The sequence below is a fragment of the Macrobrachium rosenbergii genome, chromosome 22 (genome assembly GCF_040412425.1).
Source record: "Macrobrachium rosenbergii isolate ZJJX-2024 chromosome 22, ASM4041242v1, whole genome shotgun sequence".
In the NCBI taxonomy this organism is placed as follows: Eukaryota; Metazoa; Arthropoda; class Malacostraca; order Decapoda; family Palaemonidae; genus Macrobrachium; species Macrobrachium rosenbergii.
The window spans coordinates 1,234,976-1,255,594 of record NC_089762.1 but is presented as its reverse complement, the minus strand read 5'-3'; the positions used below and the strand labels follow the sequence as shown (position 1 = coordinate 1,255,594).

General features: G+C 41.0%; 1 protein-coding gene and 1 long non-coding RNA gene across 2 annotated transcripts in view; one reads left to right on the top strand and one right to left on the bottom strand.

Annotated features, from left to right (window-relative positions):
• The window catches only part of l(2)k09022 (HEAT repeat containing 1 homolog l(2)k09022), a 107,366-nt gene extending 98,232 nt beyond the window's left edge, over window positions 1-9,134 (top strand). The window contains exons 34-36 of the mRNA XM_067123960.1: window positions 2,222-2,371; window positions 8,495-8,656; window positions 8,877-9,134. Of these exons, the coding sequence (XP_066980061.1) occupies window positions 2,222-2,371; window positions 8,495-8,656; window positions 8,877-9,083 (519 nt within the window). The 3' untranslated portion in view covers window positions 9,084-9,134. The remainder of the gene's footprint in view (window positions 1-2,221; window positions 2,372-8,494; window positions 8,657-8,876) is intronic.
• Window positions 9,135-9,264: 130 nt separating this feature from the next.
• LOC136850513 (uncharacterized) overlaps window positions 9,265-20,619 on the bottom strand; it is a 20,560-nt gene continuing 9,205 nt past the window's right edge. Inside the window, exon 3 of the long non-coding RNA XR_010856634.1 lies at window positions 9,265-9,369. This is a non-coding gene — a long non-coding RNA (uncharacterized lncRNA). The remainder of the gene's footprint in view (window positions 9,370-20,619) is intronic.

Genomic DNA, 20,619 nt, shown 5'->3' with positions numbered 1-20,619 from the left:
GTTGTCTAATATTTATTCTGATAAGAATATAAATCTGTCTCATTTATAAGGAGCATTCTAAGCATAAACTGGTTCGACTGTTGAAAGGTGTGTGGGTGAGTACCTGCCCACTTACATGGTTGTACCATCATTTTTCTTCCTCTGCTTTCAAGTCAGCACATCTCCACTGATGCTCCAGTGACACAAAACTGAACTTTTAGTTGCTTGAAGCATCAACATTTAGTTTGTTTTCTTAGCAGGGATCAAGATTGTTCAAGGGAATTTCCTTGCAGCAGTATTCACCTTCTCAGTGGTAGAGATAATGCTCAAAGCAGAAGAGGGTCAAGAAGACTTGGTCTGTCTTGTTAACAGTAATACACCTTCCTTCAGAGCTCTTGATGTATCTTGAAAGACCTGAACTTCTGCTTCTGCTGGTACTTCTATGCTCTTTTTCAGTCTCCTTTGGTTGTTCAGTCCAGGGAAGGTATGTTGAAGACATAGCTAATTGTTCAAAGCTCTCAGTTCCCAGTGGGTTAGGCTCCTTTGGTGAATGTCCCCTGCATGCTTATCAGTTGGCTTCCTCAATCACTTGCTCCATCCTGTGCAGTGCTTGACCATGTTTTGAGGTTTATTTTGTGATCTTCACGGTTTCTGAAATGTACAAAAAAAAATCTGTGGAAAGAGGAATGACAGGCACATGCACAATGTATATAAAAAATAAAACATTTTCTTTACTCACCATAGCAAGTTAAAAATGAATATCTCTATTTATGTTAAGTGGGGGCCCAGCTGACTGAGGGATTTTAGCTCGGTGCATAGCTGCTTCACCGAAATGCTCACAAAAATATACCAGCTGTTTTATCAAGTTAGTTTGACAAAAAGTACTAGCTATTTTACCAAGTTTTTCTGATATTTTTTTACTTGAACTAAAACTGAAATTTATGAACTAAAACTGGGATTTATGTACTAAAACTAGTATGTATGAAAAAATATATAGAAAGATATAAACTTGTTCTCATGTCTCTCTCTCTCTCTCTCATTGAGCATAAAATAAAGCTACATTTACCAGTTATTTTAAAATATTACAACTGAGAAGCATTAACAAAATTACAGAATTATTGTAGTGAAAGTAAAATTCTCATTTACCTGTAATTGTAAAATTCCCCCAGCAGACTGATGCATATATAGGTATGTCAGGTATTACAGCTGGGAAGCATGAGCAAAATCCCCCAGCAAACGTATGTATAAAAATCTATATACTGTACAGTACTGTATTCATTATATATATATTTACCCGTAATTGTCAAATTTCCCAGCGATTTGATATGTATACAGATATTTTCATTAAGTAAGTTTCCCCATAAATTGATGTGTAAAAAAATGTTTTTGTTACTTTACAACAATATAAATACAATGAGTACTCACTCTCTCTCATAACTGTTGTTCTTGATGTGCATCTGTATTTTATTTTCCACATTAGATTGCGCAATCCTACCAATATTGTTTCATCAGCTTTCAGAAAAGATCATCAAAATCTAGTGGCATTTTACATTCAGCTTGGTTTTTCTGCAGTCTCAGGTTGGTTGATAACATCAGTGCTATGCTTACCGGATAATGGCCACTCAGTGGCAGAGTGCCTCCTTTTTCAAGTACCCTCCCTTTAAGGAGGTATTCAGCTCTATTAAAATAAGTGTACAGATGTTAGCAAAATGTTGTGTTTCCCTATTGTTTCCCTCTTGGAAATACAAGATTTTATTTTTTGGTTCCTTAGTCAGTCTCCCATTCAAGTGGTAGTCTATAGTAAGCAGTACTCTACATTAATGAAGTAAATTTTAGTTTTATAGATATTGGTGTTTTAATATGTTGAGTCATCTTTCAGAATGCAAATGTACACAATTGAATAATCACTTCTCATGTATCATCCAAAAATTGATAGATTCATTATTGCTACATTTCTGATTTTTTAGTTTTTGAAATTTTTTTTTATTTTGTGATTGTGCAGAGTCCCAAAGCTAGCATGTGGGTAATCAAAAACTGCTGGGGCAATTACTAAGGTCATATTTTTCTCTGGTTAAAGATCTTAGTGTTGTTAATATAGGACTGTAATCAAAGTCTTTATAGTGCACGGCAAGTCTTAAAAGGAAAAGTTGCATTCGTGTTACTGATTTTCTTATGTACTGTATAACTTTTCACTAGCAATATTCTAATAATACTTTGTAAATAACAGTAATGTTTCTTTCAGGTATTTGGTGTGGGAGAGGAAGCTGCACAAAAAACAGCAGTTCTTCTGAAGTATGTCTTAGATACTCTGAAGACTATTTTCCTTCATGATTCTGTAAAATTTACAAATCAGGAACGCTTTCAAATGATGTTGCATCCTTTGATTAATCAGGTATTTAAATTTTAATTATTACTGATTAATTTTTAAATCTAGAATTAAACTTATGAGGATATATTTTGGCATATAAGATGTGCTTTTCCTCCAAAAAAAAAAAAAAAAAAAAAAAAAAAAAAAAAAAAAAAAAAAGGAAATTCAAGTTGCACCTTATATGGTGAAGGTCTTATGTACAAGTATAGCCTATAGGGTATGAACAGCACATGATTATCTGTGGCAGTAACTAAGCTCAAGTTATTCAGTGTTATGAGCATTGTAATCAGTCATTATCAAAAGTGAGACAAGCCTTGGAGTCAGTTTCTTGAACTGCTGCCATTTTGGTTGGCAAGAAACCATAAGCAGTCATCCAAGACTGGAGGAAACTTCCCCTCACTCCCACCCTGCTGAAGCAAGAGCACAGCGGGCGGTATCATCAGGGAGTGGCTTCCCTCCATCTTCATGGGTGGAGGCTTACCAGCAGTTCCTTAGAAAGAAAGGCTTTTTGGGGAAAGCTGCAGAGGCCATCTCCAAATCCCTCAGGCCCCTGTCCCTTGGACTGTACAAGAGAAAATGGAAGGTCCTTCACTGGTGAGGTGAGAGGGGTCTCCATCCCCTCAAAGCATCTTTGAGGGATGTGGCAGATTTCCTCCTCTTTTTGCTTCAGCAGGAGTCCCTGTCTGTTTAGCAATTAAGGGATAGAGGGTCCATCCGGGTCCAAGTGTTCAGGCACAGGGGCATAGACCTTTCATCTTCATGTGAACTGTTGGACATGAAAAAATTCTGAAAAGAGCTACTCCCCATGTGAACTGAAGCCCCTGGAGGGGGACGTAACCAAGAGCCTAGCCTCCCTGAGACAACCGCCCTATAAGCCTCGCAGGAGAGCATCGGAACGGGACTTGACACTTAAAACTGTTTTTCTGTTGGCCTTAGCTTCAGCCAAGAGGGTGGGGGCGCTACATGTCCTCTCTTACAGCGTTACCCACACCCACGGGTGAACGTCTATTGACTTCAAGCTCCTTCCAGAGTTTGTGGCAAAGGCCCAGAACCCCACCATGCACAGCCCAAGATTTGATGGCTTTTCTGTCCCCTCATATTATTATTCAGAAGATGAAACCTGTTCATATGGAACAAGCCCGCAGGGGCCATTGGCTTGAAATTCAAGCTTCCCAACGATTATGGTGCTCATTAGGAAGAAATAAGGTGAGGTAAAGGGAAATACAAAAAGACGAGATCTTATTTAAAAAAGAAATAAATTAGTAAACAGATAAAAATGTAGTAAAATGCAAGGAGAAAAGTATTGCAGCTGTGCTTGGACTTCTGAAGTTCCAATTTTACAATATCCTCTGGGAGGCCGTTCCACAGTCCAACAGTGTGAGGAATAAAGGACCTTTGGAATTGAGAAGTTTGACAGCAAGGCACATTTACTGCATATTGGTGCTGCTGTTCAGCAAATCTGGTTGCTCTCGGCAGGAAAAGGGGATCAGGAATCAATTATGAGTGTGAAAGATCTCTGTTAAATACAGTATTCTAGTAAAGGAAATATATACAAGTTACCTAAAACAGGTTGCATTGATTTTTTCACTTATAAATATATGAGGCCTTACGAACAATACTAAACTTTGGTGTGGCATTTGCTGACTTTCTTTAGATGTTACTCAAAAGTAAGATGCGAGTCAAAACTTACACCTAGAATGGTTAAAGCTTCAGACTCATTCAGCAAAGTCCCATCCCCCTGAAGGGGAGGATGGGGTGGAAAATCTGTACGAGATCTGCTAATCAATAGTGTTTTAGTTTTACTGGAGTTCAGCCTCACACCCCACTGACTACACCATTCACCGATCTGGTCCATGTCCCAATTGAGGCTGAGAGTAGCTTCATTTCTCACAAGTAGAGACTACTGTGCCCACAAATGTTGAACCATTGGCACACCAAACTCGCGTTTTCCAGGCAACAGCCATATCCCTTGTATACTCCAAAAATAACAGTGGACCAAGAACGCTTCCCTATGGAACTCCGGACACAAAAGGTCTTGGTTCACTTAAGATCCCATCAACAGCAACTAGCTGCTGCCTACCTATAAGGAAATCTTGAAGTAATTCTAAAACAAATCCACCCACTCAAGATTCTGAAGCAAGTGCTGTGTGATTTACTATGTCTATTTGAATTACTCTGCAATCAAAACCCCTATAAAGGTTCTCTCAAATGGCATGAATTACTCTGCAATCAAAATCCCTATCAAGGTTCTCTCAAATGGCATGCCAAGTCTAAAAGGGCATCACAGGTACCTAATTGCTTCCTGTAACCAATGACTACCACTTAACAATCCTTTAGATTCCTTATAGTGGCTTAAAAATAAGTGTTTCTGCAACTCTGAAGAGCACAGGAGAATAGAAATTGTCCTGTAGTCACAAAACTCTGTGGAACAGGCACTATATTACTATGCTTGAGCTCATCCGCAAAGATACTATGTTGTCATAAAAATCTATAGAATCCACTAATCTTGGAAGACAACACACTAGAAGCTTATTTAAAAAAACAAAAGGGAAGAAATCGTCAGGATCTTCTCCACACCAGCTGTCAAGATTATCCGGAATTTTCTTAAGATCCTAAAAGCAAAAAGCAGATTTAGTAAGAATAGGTTCAGGATGACAAGTATCAGGGAGAGAGACATCCTCAGCCGATCTCTTAGTTTTAAAAGCTCTGTGAAGCACTCAGTAGTGGTGGGATGGAACGTGAGCCTGACCCAAAGATTGATGATGTCAATTTCGTCCACCACTGATGAGGCTGAGTAATTTCTTCAGGTCTCCACTTCAAGGAATTATTGCAGTTTCTCTAGGCTGTACAGTAAGCTCTATTCACAGCATGGTGAGACTCGACAAAAATGGTGTAATTTTCATTTGAGTGATTTCGTCTCCATGTGTTGAATTTGGTCTGTCATGGTAAGCTCATCTACATGTATCATGAAACCATGGCTGGTCATTTGTCTTGAATTTGTTGACCTTTCTTGGGATATACCTTACTAAAATAGCCACCAGCATTTCATTCCACTTCTTCATGGGATCAGGATCTAATATAGCATCTGAAATATTAAGAGCCTGAAGAGTTTCAATAATGCAGTCCCAATTGGCTCTAGATTTCAGCCAGACCATTTTTCCAGTGGTGTAATTAGGAATATACTGATTGACATATGTCCATCCCAGTGGCACAGTTATCAGGACTGCCTATATATATCCACATACCTTTGACTTGACAATAACTGAAACCTCTGTGAATATCAGGTCTATTACCAGAAATGTGCATGGGTTCCTCAATTAACTGGACAAAATCGGAGGATACACAGTGCTCAAGAGCAGACTGGCCATGTTGATCTGTTGAATTTGAATTTAGCCACTAGCTGTGCTTTGCATTACATTCTCCACAAATAATGAATGAAGCTTCTGAATCTTGTGACTGACCCATGCTAATCCTTTCCAAGAGACAGTCATACATAGAATCGTTAGTATTCGGATTGCAGTAAATAGCAAATACGTAAACGTTGTAGAACTTAGTGAAAAATTTAAAACAAGGAACTTCATGGCAACTATACTTCAAATTTTTCAGATGATAAATAGGTCATCCAGACGTAGTGTATACAGCCTTGCGCATGTGGAATGTTATGGTGATAAAAGAAGTCACGGCCATCAAACCCCACGATTAAAACTCAACCTTTGACTTGTTACTGCTTACATGAGTCTCAGATAAAAACACCAAATCATAGTTACAGGCACAACTCTGGGGATCGAGAAAATTTGACCTCAAGCCCCAAATATTTGAGTAAAGTACTTTGCAGTTTTTCTTACTGTAATGAGTAACAGGCCCAGTGTTCACCTCAATGTCTCCCAAAAGAATTAAAATTAACAACAAAAAATCAGTAGCAAAACTAATAAATAGACTCATAACAACAGTAACATTGTAAAAATCAAAAGAACAATAAACAACAATCACATCAAAAACAACAGTACTATGTTTACATTATTTACAAAAATTCTATTGAAAGTATAAATACACTTCACAAAATTCTACTGAAAGTATAAATAAACGTCACCATACGCCACTGAAAAAAGTGCCAGAAGCAACTGGTCAACAAAGTGGGGTCTGCACACCTTGTAGGGCAGATAAGAAATCTGCCAGGTTTGCCACAACAGCTGGGGGAGGTCAGTCAGGATGGATTTAGAAATTATAAGACCCTCAGAAGAAAAAGATTAGGTAAAGATGGAGGCACTTTTCTGATAATCCATGAAGCAACTTTTGCTTTCTCATCAGCTTGTCTTACACACTTTTTGAAATAACAGGAAAGTGAAAAAAAAAGGCCTACCTCAAACATACAGCCCCTCACAGACCGAAGAAAAAAAAAAAGCCTACCTTAAACGTGCGACCGGCCTGTACGAGACTTCATAAGTAAAGGTTGGGAGATAAGAGATTTCGAGGAATACCATCTTTCTGAGAGAGAAGTGATTGTGAGGGCATACCAGTTAGACCACAGCAGAGACCCTTGTCCAACCAAAGTGAGGGCTCTTGACATCAGGGGGGTAGGGCCTTCTTTGGTTTTTAAGAACCACCACTTAGTCATTCAGGTCCTCTGGGCAGGTGTCTGGAAGAGCCAGACGACGTTCATCTCTTTCTGTCTCGAGGATTTAGCGCACAGGTCCTTGGGTCCAGTAGTGGTGGCCCAGCAGGTTATATGAGGATGTAGAGTCCTACGGAAAGTCTGTCAGGAAGAGGGGAGGTGACAACACAAACATCATGTGAAACTTAGTGAGTGTGTTACATCGTGAAACCCTTGCATGTTCATGACTGAGCAGTCAGTCGATAACACCCACCTGGGTACCTGAGAGAGATCACCCTCCCACCTCTGAAAGAGGCTCCATATATGAAAACATAGGTTTTTGTACGTGTCGGAACAAATACCAAATTAAAAAGGAATTTGTATTTTTCTTAACGTAAGAACCTACACTTTCATATACTGTACTGTACTGCAGATAGTTTACCCTCCTCTTACCACCCTGCATAGTTTTGATATCTTACTCCTAGGAGACAGAGTGTAGCTTTGTATGGGCCGACTCACACAATGGACGATAGGCCAATTCAGGTCACGTGAGCACAGGCGTAGCGTTTGGATTTTTTTTTTTTTTTTTTTTTTTTTTTTTTTTTTGAGATGATTCAATAACAGCCGAAGTGCATCAAGCATGAGTACTCCATATATGAAAGTGTACAGTCATCAGTTTGGAAAAATACAAATTTCTTTTTCATTTGGTATACCTTTAATACTCAAGATAAATGTCTGTTTACTTCATTGGAAATAACTGCAATTTTTCTTTGAGTAATGTTTTTGTTTTCTAGGTACTGTATACAAATCATCTTATATCAAATACCCCATTTGAAATGATAGCATATTTGTCTCTGTAGTCAAACTGAAATGTGAGGGCTCAGTTAGGGAAGTGCTGGGAGTCTCTTTTTTCCACCCATCAACACACACACACCTCTACCTATAACTACCTTGTTAACAAGCCTTAATCGCTAAATCAGCATTATCTACAACTACTTGTGTTTAGGAACTACAGTATTCAATGGTAGCCAGAGGATGGAACTTAACAAAATATATTCTATGCACTGCATTTTATATCTTAATGGGTTTTTATGTTTATCTTCCCTATGAGAGTATATATGTTTATCTTCCCTATGAGAAAGTTGGGATGCAAAATGATTCCAATCGATATTTACCTAGTCAGTCTTTACATTGATTTCAGTATACATTATATAATATATATAATTGATTAAATCAATACCTTTTCTTTTAAAATAAGTAACAATTAGCACTTTGAACTTTTGAGTGCTCAAAACTTTATCCAGTTACTTTCCAGTACTGCCTAAAAAAAATTAAGCACCTTAGTTTTAGATTATCAAGTGATTTCGCTATGTTTTAAGGTAATTTTCATAAAAGTTGTTAATTCAGATGTTCTTAACATTTTAACCTTTGACAGAGACAGACTCATGCATCATTGCAAGTATTTTATTGACAATTTGGTATTTTGTCCTTTGGTCTCACAACAAAAATTATAAATATCATCTTTGGGTTAAGGAGTTTCTTTAATTTTTTTTTAGCTGGAGAATACTAAGATTGGCAAGGAGACATATAAAGATTTGGTTACCCATCACCTCATCCCCTGTGTCTTGAAGTTCACCTCTGCAGTTGGAGATGATTCACTCTGGAAAGAACTGAACCGAGCAATTCTGTTAAAACTTCGAAATGATGATGATCCTCTTGTAAGTAATGGGTTTAACATTATGATGACTCTGGTCATCTTGTTTGAAATATCAGACAAATCCACAGATTTGATTCAGATCAGGTTATTTTATCTTAATATTTGAATTGAATAATGCTGAATTTGCTTATCTCTTGCCTTCTTAGTTACATGTAGATATACATTCATTTTACCAACTTAGTTTGAAAGCAAACACTGCTAATGTATAATTATAATTTCAGGTGATATTAGCAGCGCTGGAAACTTTTGAAGCCCTAATTGATGCCTTTGGCGAAGATTACTTACAGCCTCTTCTTGCTGACATAATGCCTTACATAACAGAAGTATTTGAAACAGTAGATCCTGAAATAGAAGCTGCCACAAAAGATATTTACACAAAAATGGAAGCCATATTAGGCGATTCCTTCAGGTCATATCTTGACAGATAATGACGTACAAACTAATGTAAAAAATCTAAATAAATAAAAGCTTGAATTGCACCAGCATTTATTTTCATTTGGTGTTTAGAAAAGTAAGGATTAGAAAGTTTAAGGATTAATTTCAAACAATGCAACTTCAAACATATATGTTGCAGTCAGGTACAGACAATCTCTTCATACATACTTATTTTGGCTTCCAAAAACGCTCTCCACCTTCTTCGGTCGTTTGCATAAAATCAGTATCCCGTTTTGTGATGCTCTTCTTCTCTCATACTACCATCATCTGTTTCTTTTACTGTAAAATTCAACTGTTTTATTCTACCACCATTCATCTCATGTTCAGTACTTCACCACCTTTCTTTCTTTTTAATCTCACAACCTGAACTACTTTCTACTTTGCTCCTACAGCTAATGTCCTGCCCTTGACTTTTCTTTTAATTTCATGCATAGAGATATTAAATACAGTGCCCACAATATGACTTTTGCACTATGGGTGCAAACTGCAAACCCCAACAATAAATCATGAAAAAACTAATTAGAAAAAGTATTAGTACATGAACAATTAAATTTTTATGGAACACTTGCCTATTAATGCACTGACAATAAGTCTTCTGACTCTTCTTGCACAATTTAGATGTTTTGGGTACAATTCTACCAATTTTCAACAAAGCCCGGGATTGATACCATCCCACATCTCTATTCATGCGTCAGAATGCTTTGATAATCCATGGGGAAAAAACGGCTGGAAAAAACTAACTACCTGGCAATAGGGGAACTGCAGGGACAATGGGGGGGGGGGATCCTCAGTGTCAAATCACAGTGTATGGATGACCTTGACTCTATCAAGTTTTACCCGTTTAAACCTACCTCTATATTCAGAGGGGCAGGAACCATCAGTGTCCGAGCAAGGTGCATGGATGACCTTGCCTGTTTCAACCTGAGAACTGTCAGCTGGAAATATTTCCCATAAATCAGCGCAAAGTGTCAAGGCCTTATACATCATGTGATGACATGCTTGTTACCAAGAGTGAAATTAACCAGAAGACCGGTGCAAAGCCTCAGACAATACAGAACCTTCTCAAGAAGTACCAAGGAGGGAGGAGAAAGAGGTACCAATGCACAATCTTTGTGAGGAGAGGCAAAACACAGATAATCACGGTGTTGCTGGTTTAGATTTGTCCACTATTTCTGGTTGATAAATGAACCCACATACCAATCTGGCAACTGTCTTGACTTTGTATTTACGGATATCACGAGGATTGCATCTTTCGGAGTAGGTTTGCCCATGAGCTCGGATTGTATCTTTCGGAGTAGGTTTACCCATGGGCTCATCTGATTGTAATCTGATTAAAGTTAAAGTGGAGATGGACCAGGTTGTTCCTGATGTTACATTTCACGAAAGGTACTGTATACAGTACTTGAAATCCCAGGCAAACTGGGATGGTATTCACCATGTCCTTATTGAGCTCAGTTGGAGTAATATTTATAAAAGTCCAAATATTTTGAGTGTTTTAATAATCACCTTAGCACTATTACTGACAGGAGAATTCCTTATAAAATCTTTAACCCTCATCTTAAAGATACTATATTTGCCGGCGTATAAGACGCACCCTCGCATAAGATGCATCCCTATTTTACGAGGATACTTTGTAGAAAAAAATTTTGCAGGGAAATATGTATGATTCTGTGCATGAAATACAATACTGTGAGAGTACACCGGAATAAAATATTGAAAACAAGCCGAGTTATCAGTCTGTTATCACAAACTCATAAAAAATTGCTTACGATATGTTGTCAGTTGGCCTGTCAGCCATTTCCAATGAGTGGATGTAAACAAAATCATGGCGCCGCCCTGGTGGCTCATAACGGTAACACAAACACACTTTATTTATGGTAAATTTCATTTATTTAGTTTCCTTTAAAGGTGCTTTAAAGTGAGTGTAAATTTCCATATGATTTCATACTTTATTTCAGTAACACAGCTTACTGCAATAATTAGGCTTGTTTTTCAATGTTTTATTATTAGCAAAAATTGTTGTGCCTACCAAGTATGCTCACCATAGGCTAGGCCTATCCTAGCTTATGGCGCTCGGAGTCTCATCCGTAATATGGCCGCATTGGATGCAGGGCAGTTTTTTGATACGTTTAAAAATAAAAAAGTGCGTCTAATATGCTGGCAAATACGGTAAGTCATGGTTTAATGCTGCATGTAAGCTTGCCTATCATAAAAAACAAGAAGCTTATCATGTATGGAGTAACAACTGACCTGACCTTTTGTGGAATAATTTCGGAGCTTATAAATCATGCTCAGGGAGCTTATATTGAGGTTATAAAGGAAATCTTCTCTGGTGATGACATTTGTGTAGTCTAACCTGAAGTCATCACAGCCAGAAAGAGATGGTGTTCTTGGACACCTCTTTCTTGGTCCTGCTAGTATTAACAAAGAGCCGACACTCAGGCCTGAGATGTCGAGTCTTCTTTAGGTAGTACAGCAGTACTCTAACAGGACAGAGTAACATCTCGTCTGGATCATTAGCGACAAAGTCCTCTAGTGAGGGGATCGTGAAGGACTCGAATCGGGCATCAGGGACTGACAGATTCTGAGTCAATGTTATGAAGTCTGGGACGAAATCGAGCATAACTGATCCCCATCTTGAGTGTTTCACATTGAAGGAAAGACCATGAAGTTTGCCTACTATCTTTGCTGATACCAGGGCAAGCAGGAAGATGGTCTTGAGTGTCAGATCCGTGTCTGATGACTCTTGTAGGAGCTTGTACAGTGCACGTGTCGGGCCCCTCAAAACAAGAGTCACATCCCACTCAGGGGGCCTAAGTTCCCTTGAAGGGCAAGACCTTTCGAAGCTCTTCACCAGCAACGAAATTTCCAGCGATGAGGAGATATCTACACCTTTCCCGCATAGGACTAGGCTCAAAGCAGCCCTATAGCCCTTAACAGCTGATACGGAGGTCTGAATCCGGAGGGAGAGGGCCCTTAAGCCATTCCAGGACACGATCCTTTCTCAACCACTCTGGCATATATGACTGGGTTGATCCAAGGACTGAACCCGGAATGTAAGCCTTCGTGGTGGGGCTGCGTTGGGTAGAGCCATCCCAATTGGAGTCCCTTCGTCCGACTCACGCCTCCCAGTATAACCCCAGGAGGTTGAGGGGACAGGTGAGAGGGATCAAGTACTCTTTCCTATCTTGTCAGAAGTTCTGGCAGGAGAGGAGAGCCGTGGGCGATCGCCAACCTGCATGGTGATGGCAGCAAGGGTCTAGGGGAGCGCCCCTGCGCACACAAAAATGGGGGTTGCTGTCCTGAGTAGAGCGAATGGGCTCACACTGGCATGCGTGGAAGCTATCCCAAGGTGAGCGAGCTCGCTCACACGAACATGAGCTTTGGCTATCCTAAGGAGAGCGATCGCGCATTCTTGGGTGTGAGCTCGGGCTGTCCTCACAACGTATGTACTCCAATCTTCTTTGAGGCTGTGGCCTCCTGGCGAGAAGAAGACTGTGTAGAGGACCTTCCCAACGATTCTCCAAGTGTGCGGACTCTTGATTCGACAGCACTTTGATGGGACTCTGTCCGATTATTCGGGCGAGTACTGGCAGGATGTGAAGAAGCACCTGCTTGCTTGTCCACCTTCTCTTGCTAGTGCTTACACCAGACCAAGGAGAAGCATCCACGGTGCTGGTAGAAGTGACTCGAGGTTTTGTAGAAACCAAAGCACCTGGAGAGACACCATCCTGCTTGGAGGGCAGCGCAATCAGGGCTCCCATATCACGTACGGAACAATCATCGGTAGCTTTCTCTACCCGTGTGTGTGAAGAAGCTCGGGAAGAGGTAGGCATTACACTAGTCTTGGAAGGTGACTTCCAAAAACTAATCTCGAGTGCACCCAAATTGGACCAGTCTTGAAGAAACATATCTACTGCCCAAGCCTGAGGGTCCTGGCATGGGGAACAATACATTGGGAACTTTTGTTCATCGTTGTCGCGAACAGATCCACATTTGGTGTTCCCCAGAGACTCCATAGAAACTGGCACACTTGCAGATGTAACAACCATTCTGTGTGAATGACTTAACCCTTCCTGCTCAACTGATCCACCAACACATTGTCTTTTCCTGAAATGAACTGTGGGACCAACACTATGCTCCTGGCTTCAGCCCAAAGAAGCAAGCTCTCCACTAACCAAAACACTGACTCTGATTTCGGCCCTGGTTCCTGATGTATGCCAAAGAGGTGATATTGTCTGAAAAGACTGCTATGACTTTTCCTCTTGCTAGGGGCTTGCACTGAAGGAGTGTGCCTTCCATACAGCCAACAGTTTAAGATTGCTGATGTGCAGCTCCTTCTCGTGGAGACCACTGTCCACACAGCTGTTGGCTTCCCAAGCATGCTCCCTAGACTGTCAGAGAAGCATCTGAAAACAAGGTGAGATCTGGGCTCATCACCTTTAAGGATAACCCTTTCTCCAGTCTTTGATGATCCCTCCACCATGCCAACATCTCTTTAAGACTGACAGGGACCAAGACAAAAGGGAGTGGCTGAAACTTCCTGTCCCAAGTCTTTCTCAAATAAAACTGAACTGGTTGCATCCTGAGTCTTGCTGACCTGACAAATTTCTCCAAAGATGCCATGTGTCCCAGAGAAATTGTCTATTCATTTCTCCAAAGGAAAAACCTGAAAATTGTGACAAGTCTATCCCCATCCCCAGATAGAGAATGGAATGAGTTGGACTCAGTACAGACTTCTGAAAACTGATCACTATGCCTCGAGACAGAGCCAGGCAGAGCAACAAATCCTTGGCCCTCAAAATTCCATCTAAAGAGTTGGTCAACACCAGCCAGTCGTCTAAATAAAGCAGAATCCTTATTCCCAAGAGGTGACACCATCCTCCTAGTGGCACTAAAGTTCTCTTGAATACCTGAGGAGCTGTACACAGGCTGAAACAAAGTTCCCTAAATTGAAATACCTTCCCTGCAAACACAAATCAAAGAAACTTGCGAGACTGAGGGTTTATCGGAATGTGGAAATATGCATCCTGCAAGTATACTGATATCATCCAGTCATTCTTCTGAACTGCCTTTAGCACTGTGCTGGCTGATCCATGGAGAAATGGGATAAACGAATGAAGGCGCTGAGTTTCAACACATCTAGAACTGGGTGCCACCTGCTGGATGCCTTTGGTACCAGAAAAAGACGGTTGTAAAACCCCGGTGTGTGACACACGCTCGATCTCCATCTTCTCTAGCAAAGCTATGACCTCTTCTTGGAAAATAAGAAACTTTTCCTGCTGTTGAATATAAGAAGGAAAAACTATTGGGGATGACAGAGGAAGAGGAGACAGAAAAGGAGCTACATATCCTTCCCTTAGAACATTCAACGCCCAATGTCCTGCTCCTAATTCTTTCCAGACTACTCAGGTCTGCAGTCAACTTCCCACCGGAACTTGAAGGCATAAAACTTCATTTCTTTCTAAAAGCCTTCGTAGATTTGCTTTTACTGAAGCCTGAAGTGGGTCTACAAAATGTCTTAGCAGCTGAAGACACTTCCTGAGACGAGGAGGCAAGAAACTTGGCCGGAGGGCCAGAAGCAAGGGAAGGCACAGGCCTCTTCATGCCTGACTTAACAGGCTGTCTGATCAACTCTCTATTTTCTTGTATTACAATATCCTCCCTTATTGCCTTAAATAGCGATGGATTAAGAAAACGATCTAAAGAAGAAACTAAAACTGCTGCTAGGTTTTGAGTAGGAGAGACCTTTGGCAAAAGGAAGGAGCACAATTGTTCTCTCTTCTTCAAGACAGAGCTGGAGGACGCAAAAGAACACTCACTTGCTGTGTCTGAAATAGCCTTGTCCAGGGAAGGTAAAAAGTCTGACTCCTCCTAAGCCTTGATACCCGCTGGCGCCAAAAAATCCTTGAGTTGGCGCAGAGAGACAGCAATACTGTAGTACTAAGCGAAAGCTCAGCAAAAGACAAGACTTCTATCATTCTGAATAAGGACCTGGACAAAGCCTCCGCTTTTACATTAGACCAAAGAACCTTACCCGTCTCAAATGCCCGTCTCTTCATCGGATCCAGACAAGCAAAGAAATCCAAGCAGATGACCAAGGAAGGTTTAAGCGCCGAGAGTGCTCCTGTGTCGTAAGTAGTAGCTCTCCATGGCTTCAAAAACCCCGGAAGACAAGAGCTAGTTGCCCTACAAGAAGCTCTGTGCGCTAAAATACAAGAAATTTCGTCAAAATTCGCCCTAACCGAAGGAGAAAGCTTTGGCTTTTTTAAGGACTTTACCAGAGTTGAGACACTAGATGATAAGAGAGACCTAGTCTCTACCAAACCTCTGTCCTCTGCCAAATGAGGATAAAGAGCTCTGCAACGCTCCATCAAACGCTGAAAGACCGAAGGAGATTCTTCCGAATCCAGATCTTCCGCTAACAGGAGACGTGGCGGCAGGAGCCGACACCTCGCCACACAAATATGACTCAAGGGAAGAGGAAACTGAGGGAACATTAGCCCGCCACTGTTCCCCTGAGATGACACAAGTAGGCAAAGCAGCACTACCAGTTGACAAAGAAAATGGAGAAGGTAGGAGAGGGGAGGGGAGGGAGAAGGGGCTACACCTACCCCACCCACCTTCTCCAAATGTGACTCGAAGGGTTGTAGAATGCTCCCACCTGACAAATCATTAGCACAAAAGGCAGCTAGAATAGCATCTAGCTTGGAAACTACCAAAGAATCTGAAACCATAATCTGATGAGAAGAAATATTAACAAAGCCAGAGGAAGATGATTCACCAAAAGCTGAAGAAACAGCATATAAAGAATGAACAGGAGCGTGAGAGGAATATTTGAGGAAGACTTAGACTGAGAAGCAGCAAGAGACAAAATAGGAGTAACAATAGATTGAGTCAACACAACCAAGTTTTGACAACTCACTGCAGACATATTATCACTAACAATGTCTAGATCTATCTTCTTACTCTTATCTGTGTAAACCAATTCAGTACTATCCACTGAAGATGGCCAGGTCAAAATATTGTGTCAACGACTTACGTTTACCAAAGTGGTCCTTAGGCAAATGCATTAAACGAGATTCAGACCAAGAAAAGGGAGAAGTAGGCATTGGAGACCACAGAACCCCATCGCCCCGAGAACCGACCTGGTTCCCTGGTAGCTGACTCTTTTGCAAAGTCCCATTATCACAGGGCAGTCCAGGGCTTGGGCTACGTACAGAGGAGGGCACCAACACTTTACTTCTAACAGGGGAGTGCTAAAAAGAACGCACACTATGGGGGGATTAGGAACGGTTCCCTGTCATGAACTCAGTTAACCTTGTAACAGAACTTAAAATAGGGTTAACGTCTTGTTCTAACTTCTCGATACGCTTTTCCTGAACTGAAAGGGGAGCAGAAGGCGGAGCTACAAAGGAAGTCTCGATGCTAGCACAATCAATATGCCTAGCCTGAGTAGGAATAGCTGCAGATGAAGGGGCACTAGGTAGGGAAGAACTGACAAGTTTAAGTCCTGACCTAACTAATTGCTTTTGCAATCTACCAGCTTCCCTTCTTTTCCTATATCTGATATATTTAAGCATAAAATCCTCAGACCAATCCCTACATTCCTCATATCTAGTATTGAGATCACACTCTGTACCCCTGCAGTCTGTACAAGCCGAATTTTGATCTACTTAAAATTTCAACATCCTATTACACAAAAATCATTCCTACATAGCCTGATGTTATTGGTTTTGCTTCCAGTGTAAGACATCCTAGGAAAATGAAATTACAATACCGTAAACAGGTGAATAACAGCCAAACTTCACAGGATACCACAAATCACGTAAGCACAGTGGCGGCAAGGAGAATTCTGACTACAGCTTAAAACGCTCGAACACACCCGGTGGAGAAACAGGTGAACTAGACAGTATTCCAGGTCAGCCAAGTGATCTTCTTTTTGTTTGAGTGCTGACTCGCCTATCAGCACAAGAGATTTCAACTAATTTAACAGTAGGTAAGGTTCACCCCAAATAATAACCCTTACGTAAAGACCGATGGTTTGTATTTTGTATAGGAACAAACTTTATTTGGATTTAACCTTCTGGAAGAGAAAGTAGGGCTTTGCTACATGGGGTGGTATCAGTAATTAAAACTGTTTCCTCTGGCTACTGAGATAATAAAAAAAAGGGGCTGAAGTTTTGAAAGAACTTTGAGTTATACTGAATTGTCTTTCTAGAGGAAACAATGCCTTGATTAAAACATATTAAAAACTTTAAAAGTAATTTGTACAGTACTGTTCTTGGGTAAACAAACCATTGCCTTTTTCATATAATAGTAGGCTCAGTGTGATTTGGTATTGGTTGTTGAAACTAGGTAACAAAGTAGTTAACTACTGTAAGAGTAAGAGGGTGAACTGAGGTAACCCCTACTACCTGCCCTAACCTAACAGTTTCTCCTTCAGCATCAGGAACTAAGCAAGGTGGCTGAGGTAGGATTATGATAAAAGGGTCTGGTTTGTATACCTAAGAAAAATACACATCGCCTAAATATTTGTGGTTGTTCCAATGGGAATACAAACCATCCATTGACTTTTAAGTAGGAGACACTCCTTAGATAAGAGGAGGTTTTATCTCCACTGACTGGCAAGTTGATTCTCCACCTGGATGTGTCACATTGCTTGTCACAATTGTGCTGTATCACTCTGTCATCCCTGTGCCAGGCTGAATAGGAGGTTACAGGAGCCGACGCTTCCCTGCTCACGATCATGACCAAGAATGTGACATTTCAGAGTGGAGATAAAACCTCCCACCTACAGAGTCAGTCTCCTACATAAAAGGCAATGGAAGGTTTGTATTCTCAAAGGAACAAACCACAGAACTTTTAAGTAATTTGTATTTTTGCTGGGTATGCAAACTAGATTCTTTCACCATAATTCCACCTCAGTCCTCTGCGACAGACGTGTCTGGTATCTTGCTTGGAAAATCTCTTAGAGAATACCTCAAGTGGCCCTATGACGAATGGCACAAGTCAAAAGGTAGCTAATTTTGGCCGATACAATTGAGTTCATAATATAGCTCTACCACCAGCCCTAACCCTGTCAAAGGAGAAAGCAGGGAGAGCTGCATCTTTATAGCTAAAGTTCTAACACTGGGTGCCTGATTATATAGCCTACCTGCATCCGAGTCCAATCCAGCACATCCTCAGCCTGAGGAAGGAAGAAGGAAAACCAGCCAGCCAATACCATTCACCCTAGCCTTATCCCCTCCAAGTACCACGGGTGAGATACTTTTCTGTCCAAGAGGAGCTTGGGTGACTGGCTAATCTGTTAACCAGCCACCACAGATCCAAAGGAGGTGCCTAGTGATTTGTGGGCAATGTCTTTAGGTAAAATGAGGTAAAGTTGGTCTGATGTTTCCAGACATCTGCCCTTATTACCTGTGCTATCAAAAAGTTCCTCTGCAATACCAGGGACAGTCCTAAGCCTGAACTATGTGACTGTCAACCTTACCTGAGGAGTTGTAAATTCATTTGATTACCACACAAAGCCAGGTGGAAAGGGAGTCATATTTCTTCTGATTGCCAGGACTCACAAAAAGGACTGACACTCTGGCTTTAAAGGTCAGGTGCTACTTAAACAGTACCAAGCATAAAAGCTATCTTGTCTGTGTCACCACCAGCAAAGTTCAGGATGGAACCAAGAAGCTCTCGAAAATCTCGTAAAAAACTGACAGGTTCTGAGTTTTCACCACTTACTCCTCTGCAAATGTGCAAGAGACAGACTCAACCCTCTGAGTGCTGGACCAGAAAAGACAGTGTAACTCTCCAATATTCTTTGTCAAGGCTAAGGCTAGAAGAAACAGTCTGAGCACAAGATCCTGGTCCAAGGCCTTGCCTAAAGACTTGAACACCGCCAGGGTAGGACTACAGAGAACAAGTCACATCCCACTCCTGAAGCTGATGCTTCCAAGGAGAACAAGACTGACCAAAGCTCCTAATGAATATTAATAAGTCTATTGAAGCAGAGAGGTCCATGCCCTCCAGTTTGAAGACCTGCTCCAGGCTGGGCAACAGCTTTTCACCATTTCACCAATGACATCGTGAGGAGCTTGTCTCAATGGCAGTGGACTAGGAAGTCTATGATCTGATAAAAAGAAGCTCCAGCCAGAGAGACTCTTCTGCAACACCAATCACAGAAGATAGCCAACTTCCCTTGGTACATATTAACTGAGCATCACTGAAGAAAGTCGGGTATTTCCTGCACAGTCCCATAAAACAAACAACTCTCTCACGGGACCCGCTACATAACCTCCAAGTGTGTAGCTGAAGGATTGTACCACCCAATAATACCTCTGAATGTGTGACTGAAGGAGGAGAGTGGGTCATGACCAACAAACCCTGTAGATTGGAAAGCCACTCAGAATGGACCCAATGAGGTGACACCAGGGTCATTCTGAGCCCCAGGGTGATTAATAAGCAATGGATCACAAAGCAGGTAAGACTGAACGGAAGGCATAACGTCCAGATTGTTCAAGGGATACTGGATGACATATTCAGGTTCTGCCCTGGAATCTGGCACAGGGGAGCAAAACCCTGGGAGCCTCCAATTTAGCCACAGGACAAACAGGTCAATCATATTCCCCAATGAGCACTTCTGTCATCTGAAGGGGACCAACACTTAGTCCCTAAATAAAAAATGGCCTAGTGACTGAGCTGATCTGTCATTACAGTCCTCCTGCCTAGAATGTACCAGGCATGATGAATGGCCCACTCGTATATCTGCCAAGCCAACTGGCAAAGGTGAAGGGATACAGTCCCCCACCTCCATGCTTACTGACATATGCCCCTGTAATTGTGTTACCCCTCAACACTATGAGGTGGCTTATCACGCACTTTTGGAATGCTTAAAGCGCTGGCAATTAAGCTTGCATTTCCATATGAAGTTGGACCATACAATTCCTTGGGATACAGTATAGCAATGGGACCTTGAAAACCACCAACAGTAGTTTCTGACATTAATTTTAAGGCTCTGTAATTCACTTCTGAAAACCTTATGGCCAACCATTCAGGAGCGCATCTATTTTAGTACTGGTTTAAATTGTTCTCCTCTTAACATATTACTGATGTCATGTATCATAACTGGAAAACTTCTAAAATTCAATTCAATCCTGCTCAGTGATGCTAAAAATTCTGCTACCAATTCCCAATATCAAACTTGATTCTTGATTTATTTAATAGTTTAGAGTAAATATAAATTAATCCAAAATCCTGACACAGTTACTGTTAAATTCTTTTTAACACCTACAGTGTCAAGATTTAACAGCAATGCTTTCAACTCACTAAACAATAAAAGCGGAGTAACTTTCTGTTTGTGTGTTTTCCCACCCTGAAACCCCTTGTGGTTCCCCATCACTGTAGGATATAAGAGGGGTCCAGTATCTAAAACTACTCATTTCCTAGTGAAGTGAAGGTCAAAAATAGTCAAAACACTCATTAAAACATAAACTGAAATTCCAACTCTGGAATGCAATTCGTTTCAACTAAAAA